Consider the following 26,522-nt stretch of genomic DNA (forward strand, 5'->3'; position numbering starts at 1 on the left):
AGCCTCCCTGCATACAAGAGCTGACCCCTCACTTAGTAAAGACAGATAAGCAAACAAGCACATAATGACAGATTTCTAGGGCAGATGATCAAAAGCCCCACGCTGTTTCAAACAGCGCTCTAAAATAGCACTGGAACAGCGCAGGGCTTTACCGCACCGATGATCAGAGATAATGCATGCAAATTTAACCAGCGCAATTATCTCTGATCATGGGGTAGAAGTGCGGGCGAATTGTGGCTGAGCATGCGCTCAGCACAATCCTCCCGCACTTGTTTGACAGGTCTGGGCTGTCAAAAGCCCAAACCTGTCAAACGCAGGGCTGGAGGTCCATGAGACCACCAGGCCCTGACTACCCCTGCCCCGAGCAACGGGGGCAGGAGGTCCGGCGGACCTCCGGTCCCCCCAACGATCCCACCCCCCACCCCCAGGTTCAGGGAGAGCTGGAGATCTGGTGGGTCTCCAGGCCCCCCAAACCTCCAGAAAATGGTCCCTGGTGGTCTAGTGGCCGCCGGCCAAACCCCCTCCCACCCAGCGAGCAACGGGGGTGGGGGCTGGAGGTCCGGCAGACTTCCAGCCCACCCCCAACTCCCCCCCCCCCACCAGCGTTGTCCGACCAATCCCTGGTGGTCCAGCGTAAAGGACAACCCCCTCCCGGCCCCCATACCTTAGTTGGAGGAGGGGCGCAGCCTGCCTCCCTCCTCTTCCTTGGGTTGACGCCGCTGCAAAATGGCGGCACCCAGCCCTGCCCAGTGCATCCATGAGACAAATACAGATCAGAGTCTTTTGAGAAAGGCAGTCCAAGAAGCCATGGACCAGAAGTGTAGCTCGCAGTAGCCAAGGCTGAAGAGAGAACGGCAATTGCAACTGTACATCCACAAGACAGTATCTCCCTGCTCTCTCACTCTTATATGCATTCGTCCAAAAGCTCAAGATCCTCCAGGTCACGTGCAACAGACTGCTCCAGCCACTCGAAAGCTAGCGCGGCGGCCCTGCAGGCGAGGGCCTTGGCAGAGATGGCCAAGAATCGCCACTGCATCATTGAACAAGAAACCACCCTGAAGTTAAAACGAGCTGCGCTAGAAGCTGAAGAAACGCGCAGAAGGGTCAAGGTGGAGGCTGAGGATGCACATAAAAGGGCTGAGGCTGCACGTAAAAGGGCTGAGCTGGACATTATAATAGAAGCGCTCCAGCAAGAGGAAGAGATAGCTGCACTTGAGGCAAAGGCCAAAGTCTTAGAAGCTGCTGTGGGTCAGAACGATGGAAAGAACTCACTTAGCCACTTCGCCTCTGAAGACTACACTCTACGAACCAAAACTTATGCGATGGCACACACTCCACCACCTACCAGTTCATTGAAGCAGTTTGAGTCAGAAGAATCCTCATATCCTAAGGAACCCGAGCCATTCTCAGCAGAGTCCAATTTACCTGAAATGAGCGAGTCCAAGCCAAAGCGTGCCACGGAGGCAGGCCTGGACGACAGTGATCCACACACACTCACGCATATGGATGCACTACCATTGGCACTTGCTCCAGAAAAATGCGCTAATGGAGACGCTCCATTTCAGCCGCAGAGTCTAAGCCTTCACACAGGGTGGGGCAAAAGGGACCAGAGCAAGAACGCTCATCGCATAGTCTGAACCTTCACACAGAGTGGGGGCAAGAGAGACCCGAGCAAGAACGCTCATCGCATAGTCTGAACCTTCACACAGGGTGGGGGCAAGAGAGACCCGAGCAAGAACGCTCATCCCAAAGTCTGAACCTTCACACAGGGTGGGGGCAAAAGGGACTTAAGCAAGAATGCTTATCGCAGAGTCTGAGCTTTCACACAGGGTGGGGGCAAAAGGGACTTAAGCAAGAATGCTTATCGCAGAGTCTGAGCTTTCACACAGGGTGGGGGCAAGAGAGACCCAAGCAACAACGCTCATCGCAGAATTTGGGCCTTCACACAGAGTGGGGGCAAAGGAGACCGGAGCAGTCACTCTCAAGCAGGATATCGGCTGAACTCCCTCGGCCTAAACCAGAGGGAGCTGGACAGCCACACTCCTCATCAGGCGTCAGGGAGGCGCAAGCCAACCAACCAGCAGTGACATCAGCTGCTTGACTTGAATCCACAGCAAGAGGTAAGCCAGCGGAGTATCTGGCCAGCAAAGATCTGGGGAGAGCTTACCAAGTCCAATGACCGCCCTGATCGCTACAGGGCGTGGAAATCCGATTCCAAGGATGTCATAGTGAGTATGAAGCTTACTCCTAAGCAAGAGATGTACACGATGCCACATGGGCTGGGAAAGGAAACAGCCACACGTGTAGAAGAATTGAAGCCAGATCATCTCGCCAAAGATTGTGAAGTACCTATCAAGTGTACAGAACATAGCAACAACCAGAGCGTCTATGCCGTATACCCAGATGATGCCGAACAGAACTCTAACCCCGAGTCGAATCATGGCAGGGAGACGGAGGAGAAGAAGGCACCAACATTCCAAGTCACTCCGAGATGCACAAAAGTGTATGAAGGAAACCGCGAAGGGAGATGCCGCATCAAGACATGCTTGACCGAACTGCACCTTGACGGATGACGTGACAAAGCAGCCAAAACGTACGTCGTCAAAGATGAGCAGAGCAACAGGTCTCTCACAAGATCAGAGCGCTATGACCTGTTCGACATCCACCAAAACTACTCCCCAGACAGCATCAAAACTTGTGCAAGGGCCATACAGATGGCAGGGCAAGCAGCAACCAGTTACGCGATAGAGGCTATGAATGGCAACACCATGCCAGAATCACCCACACAAGTCGAATGTGACCAGACACCAGACGACAAAGATGGGGTTCCTATGCTACAGGCTGCCCAGAATCACCCCTCCCTGAGGCCCACAACTGACCAGCTTGCACACTTGAATCCAGATTTATTTATTTATTGCATTTGTATCCCACATTTTCCCACCTATTTGCAGGCTCAATGTGGCTTACATAGTACCGTGGTGGAGAACGCCAGTTCCGGTATAACAGATACAGAGTGATATTGTAGAAGGTTCATGTGTGATAGACACATTAGAGAGGAAGGGTTAAGTTATGTCCAAGTCGAGTAGTAGTTTCCTTGTGTTGCAGGATCAAGGCATTTAGGTTGGGTCATTGGGGTATGCCTTTTTGAATAGATTAGTTTTTAGTCATTTCCGAAATTTTGGTAGATCATGCGTTGTTTTCATGGCGATTGGTAGTGCATTCCACAGTTGCGTGCTTATAAAGGAGAAGCTAGATGCATAGGTTGATTTATATTTAAGTCTTTTGCAGCTTGGGTGATGGAGATTTAAGTGTGTGCGTGTTGATCTTGTAGTGTTTCTGGCTGGTATGTCGATGAGGTCTATCATGTATCCCGGGGCCTCGCCGTAGATGATTTTATGAACTAGAGTGCAGATTTTAAAGGCAATACGTTCTTAGATTGGGAGCCAGTGTAGTTTTTCACGTAGGGGTTTGGCGCTTTCGTATCTTGTTTTTCAAAAAATAAGTCTGGCTGCGGTGTTTTGAGCAGTTTGGAGTTTCTTTATGATTTGTTCCTTGCATCCCCCATAGATTGCATTGCAATAGTCTAGGTGACTTAGTACCATTGATTGTACCAGGTTGCAGAATATTGCCCTCTGGAAGAAAGGTTTTATTCGTTTCAGTTTCCACATTGATTGAAACATTTTCCTTGTTGTGGATTTCGCTTGGGTTTCAAGTATGAGGTTTCGGTCGATGTTAATTCCGAGAATTTTTAGGCTATCGGAAACAGGGAGAGTGTAGTCTGGGGTGGTTATGTTATTGGGTTTGTTCGTGTTATTTTGGGATGCGAGGATGAGACAGTGTGCTTTTTCTGCATTTAGTTTTAATTGGAATGCATCTGCCCATGAGTTCATGATTTGCAGGCTGAGTTTGGTTTCGTTGGTGATTTCTGTAGGGTCTTATTTGAAGGGGATGTATATTATGACATCATCTGCGTATATGTAGGGGTTAAGGCCTTGGTTGGATAAGGATGTGGCTAGTGGAGTCATCTTTAGGTTGAAGAGGATCGGTGATAGTGGTGATCCTTGGGGTACACCGCAGTCGGTATTCCATGGTGATGATATATTCGAATTTGATTTAACTTGATAGGTTCTAGTGGTTAGGAAGCCCTTTATCCAACTAAGTACATTTCCACTGATGCTGAGATCTCACTCTTGTCGGACAGAGATGCACCAGAACACCTGGACATCCGTGAATCATGCAAGAGCCCATGCAGTGCTCCCTATGCACACCCACTCAACTTGGGTTGGACAACAGTAGGCGATGTCTGCCTCAAGCGAACAAGAAAGTCAAATGTCAAGGTACTTTCCACCAATGTCCTAGAAAGTGGGCGCTCTTCCTTGTTCGAGCCATGCACCAACCATCTAGCCACCAAAGAAGCTCCCACCCAGAAGAAACAGAGCATTGTCCCAACGCTCTGCAAAACAGTCTCTCCAGCAGACTTAGGAGAACACCTGAGAAGCTTAGTGTTCCAGAACACCAAAGATGGAGACGAACCTGCCTTTTCCATAAAAGATAAAGTGTTCCTGAACATAATGAGTACAGAGTTCAGTTCAGATGAGTCATCTCCTTCAGTAGACCATACTAGAGACCTGAAGGACCCAGACTTAGAACACCTGGGAAGCTCAGTGTTCCAGACCACCGAAGATGGAGACAAACCTGCCTTCTCCATAGCAGATAGAGTTCCTGAGCATGATGAAGAAAGAGTTCAGTAAAAATGAGTCATTCCTTTCAATACACCGTGCCAGAGACCTGAAGGACCTAGACTTGGGTGTGGACACAGCCTCATTTCAACGCCGCCTTGGCCTAAGCTCAGGCACCTGGTGGTAGTTCAGGAATCTGCGCATAGTTCAATATAAACACAACTCAAAAATCACAGATCATATCATTCCAGTACAGAAGGCACTTCCAATCCTGCATCTGTCCCAAGGCACTATGTAAGCCAACAGAAACAAATAACTTTTCAACAGTTTCATGAAGAAAGTAGTGTCTTGTTTAGGCAACAAGGCCAAGTGATTCCATTCACATGGGCCATACACAAAAAAGTCACATTTCCTTGTCTCCACAAGTTTCAGCTGCCATAGATCAGTCCACATGAATTCTCAGAGAGTAAAGTTCTTTTGGGAACATCAGGCTGCAAGATACTATGCAAGTAAAATGAAGAAGTATGGTACCATCCTAAATGAACCAACAAAACCAATTTAAATTTAATGCGAAAGGCTATGGGAAGCCAGTACAACTTAACAAGATATGGCGTTGTGTGTAAATCTGGAAATACCTAACAAAAGCTGTACCAAACTGGCCCAAGAATTGAATTGTGCGGCACACCACTGATAACATCCTTTTCAGAATGAGCTCCATTTACTAATACCCTCTGATTTCCTCTCAACCAGTTTCTAACCCATGCCCAGATGATAGAAAGCACAGCGCTGTTCCAAACAGCACTCTAAAAATAGCACTGGCAGTGTGGGGCTTTACCGTCCCTATGATCAGAGATAATAGCACACAAATTTATGAGCGCTATTATCTCTGATCATAGGGTAAAGTGAGGGAGGATTGTGCCTGAGCATGCACTCAGACACAGTCCTCCTGCTCTTGTTTGACAGGTCCGGGCGGTCAAAAGCCCAGAGCTGTCAAACACAGGACACCAGATCCCAAACAAGGCCCTGGTGGCTTAGTGCCCCCACCAAATCCCCACCCCAAGCCAGCTACTCGGGGCTAGAGGTCCAGCAGACCTCCAGTCCCCCTGACCCCCCCCCCGACATAGGTTCATGGGGGGGCTGGAGATACGGTGAATCTCCTGCCCCTCTAACCCCCCTTGCACCCCCCCCCCAAAAGCCCTGGTGGCCCAGTGGGCTGCAAATCAAGCCCCCCCCAACCTGGTGGTCTAGCGGCCCTCTTCCCTGCCCCCTCGTACCTTTGTTGGAGGAGGGAGGTGTCACGCTTCTTCCCTGGAAGCACTGGGTTTGTGAGCCCTTGGACCACTACCGTGGAGCGGCAGTGGCAGGCAAGGCCACCTTCAAAGCAGAGACGAGGCAAGGCTGGACTGGAACCCCGGACTGGAGTTCTGCACTGGAATACACAGGACTGGAACGCACCGGACGGGTGCGCACTGGACTGGAACCCACTGGACTGGTACACACGGGACCGGAACCCGCTGGACAGGAACACACTGGACCTAGGCTTCACCTACGCTTAGCCACCGTTCCCCGAGGGTTGAGCCCTCAGGTTCGGGCAGCTGGCAGGGCTTACAGGAAAACCGGAACTGGAACTAGCAAGCAGGAACAACAGGAATCAGGATACAGAAGTGCCCCCAGGCACCTAGGCGAAAGCAAGGCAGACAGGCAGGGAATGTCCGGGTTCCAGCAATAGACAGGTCTGGCCACAGAGAGTATCGGGGTTCAGGCAGTAGTTGGGTCAGGCAGCAGGCAGAGAGTAGTCAGATTGAGGCAATGGTCAGGTCAAGCAGCAAGACTATGGCTGGAGCTCCAGTAGCAAGGAGTACTGGCAGCAGACAGGACTAGGGCTGAAGCTCCAGAAGCAAGGGAAAACCAGAAAGCTAAACACAAGAAAACTAGTAAAGCTGTGCACAAGCTAACAAGAAAGCTATGCCCAAGCTAACTAGTCACAAGCTAGAAACTCACACTAAGCAGAACACAGGAGAACTAGTAAAGCTGTACACAAGCTAACAAGCAAAGCTATGCCCAAGCTAACTAGTCACACGCTAGGAACTCACACAACACAACACACAGGAGAACTAGTTAAGCTGTAAACAAGCCAACAAGAAAAGCTATGCCCAAGCTACTAGTAACAAGCTAGAAACTCACACTGAACTGGACAAGGTAGCAGTGCACAGAGCATTCTAACATACCAGGGACCTAGACGATGCAAAGGCTAAGGCTGACGTCTCTAAGTGATTAATAAAGCCCTTCAACACCTGAGGAGCAGCTGCAGCCATCAGTAAGCAACTACGGAGACTGTCCAGGCACAAACAAGAGAGACAAGTCCGGCAGCCTGGCAGAACCGGACCGGACTAGGCTAAAGTCTGGAATGGGTAGGAACAGCAAGACAAACTATGGCAGCCACTGGCTCTGGCCACCAGTGGGTAAGAGGAGCACAAACCAAGGAGCAGGCAGAGCGCACACAGAACATAGAGAGACTTAGAATACCTAGGTGCAGCACAGAGGAGCAAACAGAGCCAGGCTAGAGACAGAGGTAGAGCTAACTCAGGCAGCACCCCCAGGTGCAGTAGAGTGGAGTAATTAGAGCCATGCTGGAAGCAGCCAGCACACAGAAGGATAACTACTCCAGAAAGGATAGGCAGAAGCCAGCTTAGAAGCTGACCCCCAGAAATAAGGTAAGTCTGAGGGTGGTCACTGCCACAGATGTGACAGGAGGTAATACATTCCCTCCTCCTCCAACGCTGCCTTGAAAATGGTGGTGCCCAGCCATGAGGGCATCGGGGTTCCTGCTCCTGCCAGAGGCCTGCTTGGGGGCTCTGATCATGGGGCGGTAGCAAACGCAGGTGCTAGTATGGCACTAATAGCCTCTAGTGCCTATGTTTGCTTCTGATGATAGGCCCACCATTAGTTACTTTAGGACCCATACCAAGGGCACTCAGTTTGTAAAGTAGTAGCTTGCTGAGGTTAGAACATGTAACTAATCAGAAAAGAAGGTACTAGTGGTACAGGAATAAAACATATGGTAGAATCAGGTGATACCAATCAAGATTTTATTTAGAGAGAACAGAATCGTTCTTAAAACAAGAAGAAACTACCAGGGAAGGAAAGCCCAGAAAACAGAGCCAATACAGGACTAGGAAGCCAGAAGGTTGCTCAGATGTGTAGAGACTGAAAAATGAGCTTGCGGAGCTACTGCTAGTGATATGCAATTTATCCTTAAAATCGAGCGTGGTACCAGAAGATTGGAGGGTGGCCAATGTAACACCCATTTTTTAAAAAGGTTCCAGGGGAGATCCGGGAAATTATAGACCAGTGAGTCTGACATCGGTGCCAGGGAAAATGGTAGAGGCTATTATTAAAAACAAAATTACAGAGCACATCCGAGGACATGGATTACTGAGACCGAGTCAGCATTGCTTTTGTGTGGGGAAATCTTGCCTGACCAATTTACTTAAATTCTTTGAAGGAGTAAACAAACGTGGACAAAGGGGAGCCAGTTGATATTGTGTATCTGGATTTTCAAAAGGCGTTTGACAAGGTACCTCATGAAAGGCTACAGAGGAAATTGGAGGGTCATGGGATAGGAGGAAAAGTCCTATTGTGGATTAAAAACTGGTTGAAGGATATGAAACAGAGAGTGGGGTTAAATGGGCAGTATTCACAATGGAGAAGGGTAGTTAGTGGGGTTCCTCAGGGGTCTGTGCTAGGACCGCTGCTTTTTAATATATTTATAAATGATTTAGAGATGGGAGTAACTAGCGAGGTAATTAAATTTGCTGATGACACAAAGTTATTCAAAGTCGTTAACTCGCGACAGGATTGTGAAAAATTACAGAAGGACCTTACGAGATTGGGCTTTCCTTCCCTGGTAGTTTCTTCTTGTTTTAAGAACGATTCTGTTCTCTCTAAATAAAATCTTGATTGGTATCACCTGATTCTACCATATGTTTTATTCCTGTACCACTAGTACCTTCTTTTCTGATTGGTTACATGTTCTAACCTCAGCAAGCTACTACTTTTCCAATCAGATCCCATCTTCTTGGAACTACACCATCCAGTGATGTTCTGCTTCCTGTTTCTTTGAGACTTCAACTTCCAGTTTTTTCCCTTTCACAAAAGCCTCTTAGTAGTGCCAACTATGGTCTCAGTGCTGTAAGTGCTATATTAAAACACTGTGCTAAGCTTCAGCAAACAGCATTCTAATGGTTGCACTAAAAAAAATATTTTTTTACTCTCAAAGTAGTAATGTAACGGTGTGCAAATTACCACAGTGTTAAAAAGTGTGTGCTGTCAGAAAACACATTGCATACTGCTGCAGTACTATGCAGTTGTTTGCTGCATTAGGAGTAAATATTTCCCTTCCTGTCAGTCCATGAGTAGGGACTGGCTCACGCTGAAAGGAAGGTAGATATTAAAAAAAAAACCAAAAACAACAAATCAAAACAGGCTAGCATCCTCAAATCAACACTCCCCCCAATGCCTTTCAACATTTCTGATTTCCCAGTCCCTCTCTCTAATACTTCCAATATCCTGCTCCACTCTCTGACCCTACAAAATCTTACCCTGGTGGCTCAAATGGGCCCCATCAGATTCCCACACTCTTTATTGCCACAAAAATGATCATTTGTGATCCAAGAGGGCACCCCAAATCCCCACCCTAACTCCACAAAAAATATCAGTAGTGGCTTAATCAAGCCCCACCAGATTCCTGATGCCACAATTGTCCTTGTAGCCTCACCCCACAAAAAATACCTTGAGAATCCAAATTGATCCCCTGATATCACCCAGAATCTCTGAGCTACCCAGAATATTACAATCACACTTCTAGAGTCAAATAGGAGCAATGACCCACTCACTTCTACTTCCATGCCTTCATCTTTGAAAATGCCAGTGCCTGATGCACTACACAGGGTTAGTCTACCAAATAAGAGAATCATTGCTGTATTTGGCAGACAGCAGATTCTGCCAGATACGTAGTGAATCCCTTATTTGGCAGACTGACCCCATGCAGTGCAACCTGATGCATTGCTCAGGGTCAGAAGCTATGATTTTCCAAGATGGTGGAGCGGAGGGAACAGCGAGTGGACATAACTCATGCAATGGGCTTGGGAGGTTTTTTGGAGGTCATGTATTATGATGCAGTATCAGGGAGTCCACTTGGGCCCCCAGCATATTTTTTGTGGTATATGGAGGGGTGGGGAAGGTACAGAAGGCCGCCAGGGAAATCTTTGGAGTCTGACCAGGGACCCCTGAGCCACTAGGGAAATGTTGCTGTTTCAGCAAGCATTTAATCCTGCATAATGCTCTACCATTTTCCTATCTGGTTCTTTCAATATTTCCTTTTCCTTCCCCCCTCCCTTTCCTTTACACATGAATCACACCTTGAATGATTGGGATCACTGATCGCTGTCCTATCAAATTTTGTAGTTCTTTTCTGGTTTCTTTGTTTTTAAAATTGTACACCACTGTGATCTGCAAGTTAGTTAACGGCGGTATAACAAACTTAAATAAATTATAACTGTAACGAAACAGTGGGTTTCTAAGCCTATGAACTGTATTAATTATTCCCCAAGGACAAGCAGGCTGGTTCATTCTCACAAGTGGGTCAACGTTCTGCATCGGCCCAGGAACCGGCATAATAAATAGCAAAATATTTACTACAGCCTTCTGACGTGTGTTCTCTGCACTTGACTGTGCATGCGTGGAGTGCCTTCCCAGCCACCGCGCAACCAAGATCCTCAGTTCTCTTTTTTTCATGCGAGTAGTGGCAGATGTTTCTGTGGCTCCTTTGCCTGGGAACGAGCCTTCAAGTGCCTTTGCTTGGCAATTTTTGCCCTTATTTCATTTTTCTTTCTTTCATTTCCTTAAAAAAAAAAAGTTCCCTTTTATTTCCCTAGTCCTTGTTTTGGCCTACGTCAAGTTTTATTTCTTTTTTGTCGCAGCCATATTTAGGTCTGCTCGATCGAGTTCTTCTCCTTTTGTGCCCTTTTTTCTGGCACAATCGTGTTTTTTAAAATTTTGCCGGAGCTGTCTTCCCTTCCATGTCATCGAAGACTCCCAGTGGCTTCAAACCAGTGGTGTGCTGGAGCCGGCTCGCACCGGCTCTGCAGAGCCCGTTAATTTTTTAACAATTTAGCGAGCCGGTTGTTCTGCTCTTAGCTGCGACTTGAATGGGTTTTTTTTTTTTCACAAATTGCAGCTGGAGGCACGCATGCCCAAACACACCAGCTGTCACCTGATATTGGTGCATGCGTAGTGTGTGGCAACCCTGCCTCCTCGTGCTGCACTGCAGGCAAGAGGTTCGTCGGAGTTCCTGATTCTCTCTTCCCTGCTGCTGCCCTTCCCACTGCCCCATGCATTGAACTTTGTTTCTTCCCTCCCATATCCGCTCCCTCTCCTTGCCTCCCTCCTTCAACCTCTTCCCCCCCCCCCCCCCCCCCCCCCGCCGCAGTTTGGACCGGATCGGATCGTTACTTGCAGACAGTAGGCAGGACGCGGCAGGCAAAGGACACTGTCGGGACCAAGGAGGTTTGACGTGATGAGCTGCAGGCAGCCTATCTACTCCACAGGTAAGCAAGGAAACCAATTTGTTTAATCTTTGTTTTCACTCCCCCCCCCCCCCCCCCCCCCAAAGCTAGAACACTCAAACCAAACAAAGCAATCAAACCTTTGAGCTGCTGCATCCACATTCTCGGTTTTTTGGTATTTTTTTAATTCTTGGGCCATCTGTAACAAGTCTAAAGCTGTTAGGCAGTGCCTTAAAAGGTGTAGGACAAAAGTTTTTGTTTGGTTTTTTTTTTTTTTTTTTACTTATTGGACAGATTTTTTATTTATTTGAAAGCTTCCCATATATATAATATAAATATCATGAAGTAACAATTGAATATCACTAAAACATCTTTAAAAATTATTATAACTGGTAGAAACAGCAGTCTTAAACTCTGTATTTTGTGCTCATTTTTCTACACTAAAAATAAATAAATAAATACACTGTCTGTATACAATACAGATGGCCAAATTTCAGTGAGGATATCTTGTTTCCTGATGAGTTCACCTTAACTGTTGTTGTAGTCTACCTTGGGAAGCCTTGTGTTATAAAGATGATGATGGAATATATTGAAATTAAATGGAAGTAGAATTAAACTCTCCTTTCATTGGGGCACATGGAATCAGATCTTAATCTGTTTTGTAGAAGTTTACCTTTTAGATACACAAATGGATTATTCTGTTTTGAACATGTTTCAGGGGCAAGTGGTTTTATTAGGCAAAATAAAAATATTTTGTTTCTTGCAGATTTCTTTTGTTGAAACATAAATGGGCCATAAACCCCTAATGCAGCCCATTGGTTTTCTTATATTTTGTTCTTGTGATAAATTATACTGTGTCAAAACTGAAAACTCTTGTCTCTATCTGGTCGATAATAAAAGGAGCTCATTGTGAACCCTATCCACCCTAAAAGGTTGTTTTGTGGCTGTACATGAAGAATTATGATATTGACTAAATACGTGTACAGTGGGGGAAATAAGTATTTGATCCCTTGCTGATTTTGTAAGTTTGCCCACTGACAAAGACATGAGCAGCCCATAATTGAAGGGTAGGTTATTGGTAACAGTGAGAGATAGCACATCACAAATTAAATCCGGAAAATCACATTGTGGAAAGTATATGAATTTATTTGCATTCTGCAGAGGGAAATAAGTATTTGATCCCCCACCAACCAGTAAGAGATCTGGCCCCTACAGACCAGGTAGATGCTCCAAATCAACTCGTTACCTGCATGACAGACAGCTGTCGGCAATGGTCACCTGTATGAAAGACACCTGTCCACAGACTCAGTGAATCAGTCAGACTCTAACCTCTACAAAATGGCCAAGAGCAAGGAGCTGTCTAAGGATGTCAGGGACAAGATCATACACCTGCACAAGGCTGGAATGGGCTACAAAACCATCAGTAAGACGCTGGGCGAGAAGGAGACAACTGTTGGTGCCATAGTAAGAAAATGGAAGAAGTACAAAATGACTGTCAATCGACAAAGATCTGGGGTTCCACGCAAAATCTCACCTCGTGGGGTATCCTTGATCATGAGGAAGGTTAGAAATCAGCCTACAACTACAAGGGGGGAACTTGTCAATGATCTCAAGGCAGCTGGGACCACTGTCACCACGAAAACCATTGGTAACACATTACGACATAACGGATTGCAATCCTGCAGTGCCCACAAGGTCCCCCTGCTCCGGAAGGCACATGTGACGGCCCGTCTGAAGTTTGCCAGTGAACACCTGGATGATGCCGAGAGTGATTGGGAGAAGGTGCTGTGGTCAGATGAGACAAAAATTGAGCTCTTTGGCATGAACTCAACTCGCCGTGTTTGGAGGAAGAGAAATGCTGCCTATGACCCAAAGAACACCGTCCCCACTGTCAAGCATGGAGGTGGAAATGTTATGTTTTGGGGGTGTTTCTCTGCTAAGGGCACAGGACTACTTCACCGCATCAATGGGAGAATGGATGGGGCCATGTACCATACAATTCTGAGTGACAACCTCCTTCCCTCCGCCAGGGCCTTAAAAATGGGTCGTGGCTGGGTCTTCCAGCACGACAATGACCCAAAACATACAGCCAAGGCAACAAAGGAGTGGCTCAGGAAGAAGCACATTAGGGTCATGGAGTGGCCTAGCCAGTCACCAGACCTTAATCCCATTGAAAACTTATGGAGGGAGCTGAAGCTGCGAGTTGCCAAGCGACAGCCCAGAACTCTTAATGATTTAGAGATGATCTGCAAAGAGGAGTGGACCAAAATTCCTCCTGACATGTGTGCAAACCTCATCATCAACTACAGAAGACGTCTGACCGCTGTGCTTGCCAACAAGGGTTTTGCCACCAAGTATTAGGTCTTGTTTGCCAGAGGGATTAAATACTTATTTCCCTCTGCAGAATGCAAATAAATTCATATACTTTCCACAATGTGATTTTCCGGATTTAATTTGTGATGTGCTATCTCTCACTGTTACCAATAACCTACCCTTCAATTATGGGCTGCTCATGTCTTTGTCAGTGGGCAAACTTACAAAATCAGCAAGGGATCAAATACTTATTTCCCCCACTGTATGTGTGTGTCCCTAGTCCTGCATCCTAAGTTTATATAATCCTTTCAAGAAATCCAGTTAATCTTTTAACTTATTAGTGGAGCATAACCGCAGAGTCATCGTATGGTCGTATGGTCGCATCTTCAATATCGTAATACTAGTACCCATCTAAGGAACAGCCAGGTTATCTTGAGTTAGTCTTCACTTGCTTCCCTTGTGCCATCACTATCTAGCAGGTAGGCAGTGTCTTAAAAGATGGAGGATAAAGGATTTTTTTTTTTACATTAAAAGAAGGTAAATTTGGATGTAAGGATTGTTTGAAAGCACACTCTCTCCCCGGGTATAGCCAGCTCTGGAAATGTTTTTTTTTTTTGCGGGGGCGCACAGGTGGACCAGGGAAAGAGCCTGTTGTTAAAAATTTACCAGCACACCACTGCTTCAAACATTATACTCGGTGCAGCCAGACCGTCTCAGGCACAGACACCCATTCCTGGTGTGTCCCATGCCTTGGGCCCAACCATAGCCCGGAGAGTTGTGTCCTCTCTTCATATGAAAAAGAGGACCCAAATTGCCCGAGAGGCTCAGAGAAAAAAATTTGGAGGTTGCCGGAGTCGACAGCATTGAGGAAGGCATTGATGTCAGGAGTGCAGGTAGGGATGGCTGCTCAGAGACCCTGATACACTAGGAGCAGTGAGACATTGAGCACATTCTAAAGCATGGTCTGATGAGACAAAGTCAGCATGCATTTAGTGAAGAGAAGTCTTGCCTCACCAATCTACTGCATTTCTTTGAAGAGGTAAACAAACATGTCGACAAAGGTGAGCCGGTGGATATTGCTGGGGAGGGAGGAAGGCTAAGCTCCCGCTGCCTTTGCTGACAGGACATTGGAGAGAAGGGGGGTTTGGGTTTGCCAGACTTGAAGCGGTATAATAGGGCCTGTTTGTTGAGGCATTTGGGAGATTGGTTTTTTGACCGGGAAGATTGCACGCCTAGGAAGTTGGAAGGATAGTATTTTGCCCCTTGTCATTTTTATTTTTTGTTACAGGCACCCAAGGATAGGATCCTGGAATATCTCCGGAATAGTCTGTTGTTGTCCTCTTTGCGTATACTGTGGAGAGACTTGATGCATTTTTTGGGATTGTCCCTGGGCACGTCGGATCTGCTACCAATAGGTGGGAATTTGTTGTTTAGGCCAGGGATGGATAATGGGACATTCCGAACTTGGGAGCGGATGGGTATTAGTCGATTGGAACATCTTTTGAGTGCTAAGGGAGTACTGTTAAGTTTGGGGGCTTTGGGTATTGGCTATGATATGAATAATAACATCTTTGCATATAATAGTGCATTATGTGAGGACCTTGGACACAGAGGCTTTGAGTGCTAGACATTGTCATCAGGTGAGACAATTTTTTCAGCGGGAGGGAGAAGATCGGTTTTTGGTGTCAGGACTTTATAAAACGCTGGGGAAATTGCCAATTACTAAGGATCGAGAATTGATACGAGAGCGCTGGGCATGGGATATGGCTAGGCCTAGCTTGTTATTGGATTTTGATATATTGACTTCTAGGAGTGTCAGTTTCGCATTCTGCACAGAGCATATCTTATGAAGGCTTAGATTTTTAAGATGGGTGGAGTGGATAATCCTTTGTGTGAGAAATGAGGGTGGCCGCCTGGATCGTTGTTTCATTGCTTATGGGAGTGTTTTCAGGTGCAGAAATTTTGGACAGCTATCTTGAGCTATTTGGCCTCTTTGTTGGGTTCTAGAATTGTGTGCTCCCTGGTTGGAATATTATTGGATAAATATGAGGTCTTTGCGTTGCAGAGCAAATCAGATAAGCAGTTGATCCGTAAGGCTTGCATGGTTGGTAAAAAGCTGCTTTTGAGTCAATGGGTGGGGGATTCTCTCCCGGACTTCTGGCATTGGAGAAATAGATTACATGCGCTGATGTTATTTAGCGACGGGCGGTAAGAGGTTCTCCCAAAAGGAGAAGAGGCTTTTTGAACATTTGGGGCCCATATATTCAATCGCTACATACTCGGGGAAGACGTATGGTAGTTAATTCCCTATGATATTGGATAGGATAGGTTTTGGATTCCTGGTAGATTATGGGTAAGGATGGCACCAGTGGTGTGCTGGAGCGGGCTCTCACGGGCTCGCGAGAGCCGTTTGTTAATTTTTTTTAGAATTTTGGGAGCCGGTTGTTAAAGTAGGCCTCCCTATGGCTACATTAACAACTGACTCCCAAAATGTGTGCTTGGGCCCCCTCCTGAATTCTCTTTTACTTTGCTGGCAGTGATGCTGGCCCCACCAGCCAAGTAAATAGACTGCTGCTGCTCCCTGCTCCTTGTTTCTGACTCTGAGCATCAGGCTGGGACTTTTCATGCAAGCGCAAGAAGGTTCTATCATGCTGCTCAGAGCCAGAAACAAGCAGCAGAGAATGGTGGCAGTCCATTTATTTGCTGGTGGGGCTCGGCAAAGGTATGCCTAGCGTGCCCGCACAAGGGAGGGGAGAGAGAGGCATGTATTCCACCCTCCCCCCAAATTTCAGGACCGGCTATGTCCAGAGAGAGAACCCATTGTTAAAAATTTACCAGCACACCCCTGGATGGCACCTTCACAGGGGGGGGGGGGGGGGGAAGTTTGGAGAGGGGAGTAAATGGTGATTTTGTAGGTTTATGTAACAGTGAGAGGGAGCTCATGTTAAGTAGTGTTAATATTGAATTTTGTTTTCAAGTAGCCTTTTGGAGCATTTTGAGTTTTAGAAATACTCAAATAGCATGGGAGGGGAAGTCCTTAAGCAATCGCTCAATATCCTTTTATGATGTTTTAGGCCATATTAGCCTTGTCTCTTAGTTTAGATAGCTTAGTAGTGTAGAATGTTATTGATGCCTACATATTGATGAATCAGATCTAGATTTTAAGTGAGTATACCATATGACTAGGGGGAGGGCTGTGGAGGGGGGTGTAGTTATGTTGGTCAGTGAGGGTAATACCTCGGGAGGGTCATAAGAGTTAGGACCCTGCGAGGTAATGATATTGTTTTTTTTAGGGGGGAGAGAGTAGTTTAGGTTTGTATAGGGGGGAATGAGAAATGTTATAATATTTGAAACTAAGGGTGGGTAGGGTACGGGAAGGGGGGGAAATGTAAAAAATGTATGATGGTAGATCTGATATTTTGTTACTTACTGGTCTGTTTGACTCTGTGCTGGTAATACATTGAGAATGATTCTTATGATGACTTTACCATCAATACAAATGTTGAAAATTAAATCCATGTTGGATTGGTCTCATTAATCCATGCTTTTGAATATGCTGTACAATTTTGTTCTGTGTAATAGTCTCTACCATTTTGCCCGGCACAGACGTCAGGCTCACTGTTCTATTATTACCCGGATCCCCTCTGGAACTTTTTTTAAATATCGGCGTTACATTGACCACCCTCCAATCTTCCGGTACCACGCTCGATTTTAAAGATAAATTACATATTACTAAGAATAGTTCCACCAGTTCATTTTTCAATTCTATCTGGGATGAATACCATCCAGTCTAGGAGATTTTCTACTCTTCAGTTTATCATATTGCCCCATTACATCCTTCAGGTTTATTTTTTATTTATTTGTTGCATTTGTATCCCACATTTTCCCACCTATTTGCAGGCTCAATGTGGCTTGCAGTGTGCCGTTATGGCATTCGCCATTCAGGTTGGCAAATAACAGTTGGTATTACATAGAGAGTATGGCAAATAACAGTTGGTATTACATAGAGAGTATGGATTACATGATAAAATAGAACAATAGATATGAGAAGAGACATTTCCGAATATAAGTAAGAGGGGATGTGTTACATTTACAGTTGTTGGTTGTTGTGATATGCCTTGTTGAAGAGGTGGGTCTTCAGAGATTTACGAAAGTTAGTTAGTTCGAAAATAGTTTTTAGTTTAAGCAGTAAGGCATTCCATAACTGCGTGCTCAGGTAAGAGAAGCTTCATGCATGCGTTAGTCTGTATTTTAGACCTTTGCAGCTGGGGAAGTGAAGATTAAGGAATGTGCGGGATGATCTTTTAGCGTTCCTGGGTGGCAAGTCTACCAGGTCTAACGTGTAGGCTGGGGCATCTCCGTGGATGACTTTATGAACTAGTGAGCATATCTTGAACGCTATACATTCTTTAAGTGGGAGCCAGTGTAGCTTTTTCCTTAGGGGTTTGGCACTTTCATATTTTGCTTTTCCAAATATGAGTCTGGCTGCTGTGTTCTGGGCAGTTTGAAGTTTCTTGATGATTTGCTCTTTACAACCAGCGTAGAGTGCATTGCAGTAATCTAGATGAATCAGCACTATTGATTGTACCAGGTTGCAAAAGATGGTCCTTGGGAAGAAAGGTCTTACTCTTTTAAGTTTCCACATTGAGTGGAACATCTTCTTGGTTGTATTTTTCACATGACTTTCAAGTGTGAGATTTCGATCAATGGTAACTCCCAGGATTTTCAGTGTGTCTGAAACGGGCAGAGACAAGTTTGGTGTGTTTATGGTGGTGAATTTGCTCGTGTTATGTTGGGAGGTGAGTATAAGACATTGCGTTTTTTCTGCATTGAGTTTCAGCTGAAATGCATCCGCCCATGAATGCATGATATGGAAGCTTTGGTTGATGTCGTTGGTGATTTCCTTTAAGTCATGTTTGAACGGGATGTAGATCGTTATGTCATCTGCGTATATGTATGGATTGAGGTTTTGGCTGGATAATAATCTGGCCAAGGGTGTCATCATTAGGTTGAAGAGGGTTGGCGAGAGGGGAGATCCTTGAGGGACTCCACAATCAGGTATCCATGGGGCTGACGTAGTTGTTAGATATCACTTGGTATGATCTTGTGGTCAGGAAGCCTTTGAACCAATTGAGAACGTTGCCTCCAACTCCAAAGTATTCTAGGATGTGTAGTAATATTCCATGGTCAACCATGTCGAATTGTAGGAGAAGTATGTTGTTGCCAGTTGCAATAGCTTGTTTAAATTTATTCAGGAGAGTGACTAGAACTGTTCCAGTGCTGTGGTTTCTCCAGCTTGTCAGCTTTGAATACCATTTCTGGCACTGGTATCTCCGAAATCTTCCTCTGTGAAGACCAAAGCAAAGAATTCTCTCTGCTATGGCTTTGTCTTCCCTGAATGCCCCATTTACCCCGCGTTTTCAGGGGAAGCCTGTCAGTCGGAGAAATAGACTGTGGAGAGTGGAATGAGAAGCGAGAATGTAACATGCACGTTGAAAAAAAAAACGTTCATAGATAAGTTCACGTTTTTGATTTATTATTATGTTATGTTGTAGCACTACTTAGATAGGCAATAGCACATACACAAATTAAAAAGAGAGACCCGATGAAAGAAGTGCTATGCCACTTGGCAAAGAAATGTACTTACCTAAAACAAGTGGTTTTAGCTGAGGGCACTCTTTAATAAAAAAAAAAGAAAAAAGAAAATAGTAAAAATAGAGAAAAAGTTTTTGGCAGTATTGCTGTTGGCCAGTTTATGTGTAGCAGCAATTAGTCTTGGTTCTAGTTCAATCCATTTACCCCTCAGTCATCTAGTGGTCCAACCGATTTAATTGCCAGCTCCTTGCTTTTAATATACCTTCAAAAAAATTTTACTATGTGTGTTTGCCTCCAGTGCAATCTTTTTTTCAAAGTCCCTCTTTGCCTTCCTTATCAGCGCTTTGCATTGGACTTGACATTCCTTATGCTGTTTCTTATTATTTTCAGTCGGTTCCTTCTTATGTTGACACATTCACATCTCACTACTGCCTTGAGCAGGATACCGAACGTGACAGTCGTTTCGGGCAGTCTTTGGGGTCTAGAATCCAACTCCACCCTCCTGGTCCCATTTTATTCTCTTCCAGGCTGCACTCTCAGCTAGCTGTATATAGTTTCAGGTTGATCTCAGTTATGTCCTTGCTGTTGCGAGGCCCAGTTGACCAAGTTTTATTGTTTTGGGTGAGCCTGGATGCTAGGGATACCCCACTTGTGAAAATGAACCAGCCTGCTTGTCCTCGGAGAAAGCGAAGTTTCTTACCTGTAGCAGGTATTCTCCGAGGGCAGCAGGCTGACCATTCTCACAATCCCACCCACCTCCTCTTGGAGTTGTCTCTTTATTTTTCTTTATGCTTTTTTATTAAACTGAGGCGCATGGTCATGCGGCAGGCACAAAGGCTCTCCGCTTATGCTCATTTGAGCGCAGAGTGCGCATCAGAAGGCTCTAGCATATTCTTTTGCTATTTATTATGCTGGTTCCCGGAACGTCAACCCACTTGTGGAATGATCAGCCTGCTGTCTTCGAAGAATACCTGCTACAGGTAAGTAACTTTGCTTTTCATGAAGTTTATTTCTCCTAATTGGCCAACAGATGGTGCTTGCTTTGAGTTTTGAAGCTGTTGCAGAAAAAGACTTTCTTTTAGTTTCAACTTATGGAAAGGCAATCTGCAGTACCGTTGGCCAGATACTTTCAAAGCTGATAGCCTGGGCTCTGATTGGTCCCGGAGTTCAAATCTAGCCAGAAAGGTACTGGATTTTCTTTAGTCTCAGCTAGGGAGAGCAGAGAAGGAACATCTCTGTCCTGAGGTCCTGTAGAAGACTTGTGATCAGTTACTTTCCTGAAACTCCCCAGGCACTACGCAGGTAGTAACACAGTGTTTAGATAGTTTTAATATTGATCCTTATTCAGTTACCTGTTATTGCTTGTAGCTTTTCCTTTTTATATTTTCACGGTTCAAATTTTTCATGATAGTTAATTCATTTATTAGCTCTGTTTGTCCTGGACTGATTAAGAATCCTGGTGGTTTGTGTTTTGGGTCTGTGGGTGCTTTCTATGAGCTTTAGGATCCCTGGGAGTGTGGCACAGTGTCCTAGAAATCACTGGGGAATAACTTGAGAGTGGGAGACTTTCCCAGAGGCAAGTAGAACCCAGTCTGTGGAAGGAGGGTGCTAGGATAGAGCATGTGTTCTGGTGCAGGCAGGCCTGAGCAGTGCTGGAGACAGACTCTCCATGTGGCCGCAGGGTTAACCCCAGGCAAGTGTTAGGCATTCTGTGACAATAACTATAGGAGTGGGGTGGGGGGAGGGGGAACCAGGGACCAGCTGTCAATTGGGTTACCAAGGATCTTGGGTCATCTGAGGTGAAGTGCTCTTCACCTCAGATGATCCCTTTGGTACCACACTGCTACTACTACTACTTAACATTTCTATAGCGCTACTAGGGTTACGCAGCGCTGTACAATTTAACAAAGAGAGACAGTCCCTGCTCAAAGAGCTTACAATCTAATAGATAAGTGAACGGTCGGTCCGATAGGGGCAGTCAAATTGGGGCAGTCTGGATTCACTGAACGGTAAGGGTTAGGTGCCGAACGCAGGATTGAAGAGGTGGGCTTTAAGCAAAGACTTGAAGACGGGCAGGGAGGGGGCTTGGCGTAAGGGCTCAGGAAGGTTGTTCCAAGCATAGGGTGAGGCGAGGCAGAATGAGCGGAGCCTGGAGTTGGCGGAAGTGGAGAAGGGTACAACGCTTACTCCAGCACTGAGCTGATGTAAAGGCTTCACATTAAGAGAAAAGTAAAAAAAAAAAAAAAAAAAACTATGCAGTTTTTACATTGGGAGCAATTTACATAAAATAATGAGTGGCGTGGAACAGGTGGATGTGAAGCGTCTGTTCACGCTTTCCAAAAATACTAGGGGGCATGCGATGAAACTACAGTGTAGTAAATTTAAAACAAATAGGAGAAAATGTTTCTTCACCCAACGCATAATTAAACTCTGGAATTTGTTGCTGGAGAACGTAGTGAAGGCGGTTAGCTTGGCAGAGTTTAAAAAGGGGTTGGACGGTTTTCTAAAGGACAAGTCCATAGACCGCTACTAAATGGACTTGGGAAAAATTCACAATTTCGGGAATAACTTATATAAAATGTTTGTACGTTTGGGTAGCTTGCCAGGTGCCCTTGACCTGGATTGGCTGCTGTCGGGGACAGGATGCTGGGCTCAATGGCCCTTTGGTCTTTTCCCAGTATGGCATTACTTATGTACTTACGTACTTACTATTCATCATTTTGTATTCAGTTTGCATGCCCATTGTGCTATTATTTACAACAATGGTTTTACCACAGATTTCCGTGCACTAGAAATCTTTCTGCATTGAGAGAAAGACTAGCACATGAAGAACTGCTTTACTGAGGCATTTCACAGTTTACTGCATTGGCACCTTTTCCTGTGGTTGAGTACTTTCTCCTCTCTTGGGCTGTTCTTGACTGTTTGAGGAGCTTTCCTCATGACACAAAACAATTAAAAATGAAACCTGTATTTTAAACTACAAGATTATACCAAAAAACAAACAAACCAGTAGCTGGCCAAAAATTGTCATGTAGTTGATCACGTCTCCACAGGCCAGAGTTGAATATGCTCCAAGTCAAGCAAATATCGTGCAACATGAGAGACAATGCAGCAAGCTAAGGGATCCTTTTACTAAGCTGCAGTAAGCAGTAACACATGCTTACTGCAACAAAAAAGGCCTTACTATGGGGTGCACTCATGTTCTGTGCTAATTGGTTAGCGTAGCTACATTGCCGCTTGCTAACCAATTAGCACATGATCAGCACGTGAGCCCTTACTAGCTATAAAATAGGTGGCAGTAGGGGCATGTGTGCTAATGGGGATAATTAGAGCATGGACATTAATTTAAAAAAGAAAAAGCAGCCACTTTATCCATGTGGTAAAAATGACCTTAGCACATAGAAATGGCCTATGTAAGGATGTACTGAGACTATTTTTTTTTTTTTTTTACCACAGTTTGGTAAAAGGGTTCCCAAATATTTTCATACATTCAACTATGTATATGTCTCTGGGTTTTAACAGAGAAGATGTCAAAATATTTATATGGATTTATAGACATAATTTAAACAATGTTTCCTTTGTTGTACTCATGTTCACACATTCTTTTAACAGAATTGACATTTTATACCAGGAAGAAGTTAAAAGAAAGTGGGAAAGTAAGGATCTGATAGTCCAGTTTCTTTTCACTGAGTTGGAAACGATGGGAAACATTCGTTATGAAGAAGGTTGTCTATCAGATGCCTGGTAAAACTATTCATTTTTAACAGTTTTAAGCAAGATAAAGAGGTTAAAAAATGAGAAAAATGTTTTTTTTTTAAGTTAATCACCTAAACACAATAGTGTTCTTGGAGCATTCGGTTATGTAAATACATAAAACATGTCTTGAAATTATTGGAGTTTCCCTGACTTATAATGTATGATGTCCTCATCTGTATCACATTCTATTATGATATCATGATAGTTTTTTAAAGATAATTCTTTAAGCACCATTTCAATCTGTTTTGGTTTGAGTATCAGGCTCAAGGGTATCTGACACGTAGTCAACCCTGCAGCTATGCACCCTACCCCCATTAACATTTGAAAATTGTTCAGAACCCCTCTCTTCTGGGTCTTTCCCCACCCTACTCCCATTTTTATCAGCCCCAGCAGCCTGCATCCACATCACTTTTGCTTCACTCCACCTCCCAGGCCCAACTGGTTCCTCAAACTGTTGTTCCTACCTCGGCTCCAGCAAACTGTCAGGCTTAGCCAACAGCCCCTTCTTTCTTCCCTGCACCCACCTCCCCCCCCCCCCCCCCACACCTTCATGCCCAGCCAGCATTCACTTTGCTTCACCATACCAGGGACCATCTTAGTGCAGCTGGTGCCACTGAGAGCTCTGATGAGCACTCTTGCGAGTTAGACGCAGCCAATACACATATGCTGCTTCCTTCTGCTAGTATGGGGCTTGTGTATGATGTCATTTTCTGCCAGTTGCTGCTGTGGACTGGGGTGAGACAGCAGGCAATGTGGTGCTCCAGCGGGTTCCCGTTTATAAGCACTGAGGGGATGAAGGATTGGGTTTGCAAACTTTGCGCCATTATCATCGGGCACTGCTTTCATGGCTTTGGGGGTGTGCTAGTGCTGCCCCAAAACTTGTACCTCTCTAGGCAGCTGCCTTTCCTGTCTAATGTTTGGGCTGGCCCTGTCTGTGATGTTAGCATTGAATTGACCTCTACCTGTACTCCTCCAAAATTATGTCCTTTAACATGCCTACACGTCACTTGTGTAAAAGTACATACCTTTTTGTTGCACCTCATGCTATAGTTTTACAAGATTCTTTTTATGTACATAAAACAGAATTTACGAGTAAAGATCTTTTATCCAAAGACGAATAGGATACAAAGTCCTCACAGTGGCACAGGAACACTACTCTAGCTTAAGTTTCTAGAACTTTTGAGCAGGCTCACTGTGCATGCACACTACTTCCCACCTGCCTCTGTCATGTGTCTCAGCTCTGCCTCTGGTCCTGCCCTTCCAGAAACAGGAAATGAGGGCGGGACCAGAGGCAGAGCTGAGACACATGCGAAGGCAGTGTGAAGCGCCACTCGCCTTCACTGTGGACGCCGCACCCCAAGGGTAAGAATTTTTAAAATACAGCCAGCACTAACGAAAGGCGAGGAGGGGCTGCTGGAGGACAGGTCGTGCTTGGAGGGCAGAGAGAGGGAGGGAGGGGGCGTCCTGCAAGTCGAAGGGGAGGGGAGGGTGTCGTCCTGGAACTCGAAGGGGAGGGAGGGAAGGAGGCGCGGGGGTGTGGAACTTGAACGAGAATGGGGGGCATGGAACTCAGAGGGGAGGGAGGGGGTCCTGGAACTCAAAGGGGAGAGAGATGGAGGGAGGGGGGCCCTGGATATGGGTGGATGGAGGAGAGGCCAGGGGAGAATGCAGAGTTGATGCACATGTAGGGGGGGGAGGGCAAGGAACAGAGGAGAACTGCTGCACACCGATGGATGGAGGAGGCAGGGGAAAGATGCTGCACATGGATGGATGAAGGGGGCAGGGCACAGAGGACGTTTGCTGCATATGGATGAATGCAGGGGAGAGAGCATAATTGGTGCACATGGGACACACACTACACTCTCTCACTCACACAAACAGACACACACATTCTGTCTCTCAATCACACTCTCTCTCTCTCTCTCTCTCTCTCTCTCTCTCTCTGTCACACACTCTTTCTCTCTCACACATACTCATTCTCTGACATATACTCATTCACTCTCTCACACATACTCTCTCCTAACAGTTCCCTTAAAAACATAATTGCCATTAGAGGACAACCTTGCTAGCGCCCGTTTCATTTCTTTCAGAAACGGGCTTTTTTTTACTAGTAAATTGAAATAAATAAAATGAATTTTCTTCAGAGCCACTCAGATGCATTTTTCTCACATCGTGTCAGACCTTCCATTCAATCATTTTTTACTTTTTGTAAGATTTTCATCCTAGTATTTTGTCGCTGTTGTGTGGTGCTTTCCCTGATAGAACCTTAAGTAGTTTTTTTAGACACTTGGTTTCCTTTACTTTTTTGCTTTCCGCTCTTGGAGGGCCCTTGAGCTGCCAGATGTGTAGCTTTCATCATCGAGTCATTTGATTTCACTGCAGCTATTTTTTTGGATTACATGACCCAAAAGAAAGCCCCCAGTACCTTCAAAAAGAGCACCCAGCACAACAGGACGACATCTGTAACAGATTCACATAACTGTTATTGCAAGCAACAGCCACCTACCATTTGTTATGTAACAAATCACTGCTGGTCAATCCAGTGTTAACATCACAGCCAGGGCCTGCCGACCATGATCCCTCTCATTGTACATTTTGTTCACAGATGTCCAAGAGAGGAATCTGTGGTTGTGAGAAGCAGCACAGTTGATTTTTTGGCTTTGGCATCAGAAATATTGGTCTCCTTGAGTCCTGAAGCTGAAATGGACACTGAGGATTCATTGGCATTGAGAGTGTCTCACTCACCCTCAACAGAGCATCAGTAGAGGCCATTGGGACTTATCATTGGAGTCCAGTCCGAAGAATTTGTCCTGATCTTCAGTGGCGCCAAGAGACTGCAATACTGAATGCTGGGTGGAAGCCAGTATGCCTCAGCATCACATCTCTTCAGAGTGAGGTACCAGGAGCATCAAGGCACTGAGATCACCTGTATCCTTGAAGCTCCCCCGCCTGAGGACAAATCATTCTTCAGGACATCCAAGGGATGTGTGAGTCTCCAAGGACCCAAACCCTGCTTTCAATACACCCCTGGAGACTCAGGAAAATGGTGCTATACCTAAAAGGCAAGTGTATAACTGGGTGTGAGCAGATATGCATTCAGAATCATCTTCAGTCTGGTTCTGAAATACATGTCAAACCTAATAAACATACCGCTACGCAACATCCACACAGAAACACGAATCTATCTCGCACTCCCTTGACTGCCAGGGTGTATGATACAAGACAGTTTACTCATCAGGTTTCACTTACTTATGCACTAAGAGCTGGAATGCACTCCCTAAATCATTGAGGAACTTAGATACTTACCTGATCTTTTGTAAATGACTCAAGGCTCACTTCTTCAAAAACATCCTTCAATGAAGCTCCACTGTGAATCAGCTGTGGATAAAGCAACATCCCATACATCCCTAGCATGGTCACGACCCTGCATTAGCTTCCGCTAATAGATTTACCTCCTTACCCTGCTGCCCTTCTTCTTGTCCTTCATATTTCCTCCTGCCTCACTTCTCACCCATCCATCTTCATGCCACTTTGACTCTATATAATTCAGATCCTCTATCTTGTTGTATTTCTTAGTTCCATGTAAGCCACATTGAAACAACGCTAGTTAGAA

General features: G+C 45.5%; 1 protein-coding gene across 2 annotated transcripts in view; it reads left to right on the forward strand.

The window, feature by feature from the left end:
- LRRC9 (leucine rich repeat containing 9) overlaps positions 1 to 26,522 on the forward strand; it is a 469,353-nt gene that overhangs the window by 150,630 nt on the left and 292,201 nt on the right. For both annotated transcript variants that reach the window (XM_030213856.1, XM_030213854.1), the window contains one exon: positions 22,766 to 22,897. In XM_030213856.1, coding sequence (XP_030069716.1) covers positions 22,766 to 22,897 — 132 coding nt within the window. The remainder of the gene's footprint in view (positions 1 to 22,765; positions 22,898 to 26,522) is intronic.

The sequence above is a fragment of the Microcaecilia unicolor genome, chromosome 9 (genome assembly GCF_901765095.1).
Source record: "Microcaecilia unicolor chromosome 9, aMicUni1.1, whole genome shotgun sequence".
NCBI classification, from domain to species: domain Eukaryota; kingdom Metazoa; phylum Chordata; class Amphibia; order Gymnophiona; family Siphonopidae; genus Microcaecilia; species Microcaecilia unicolor.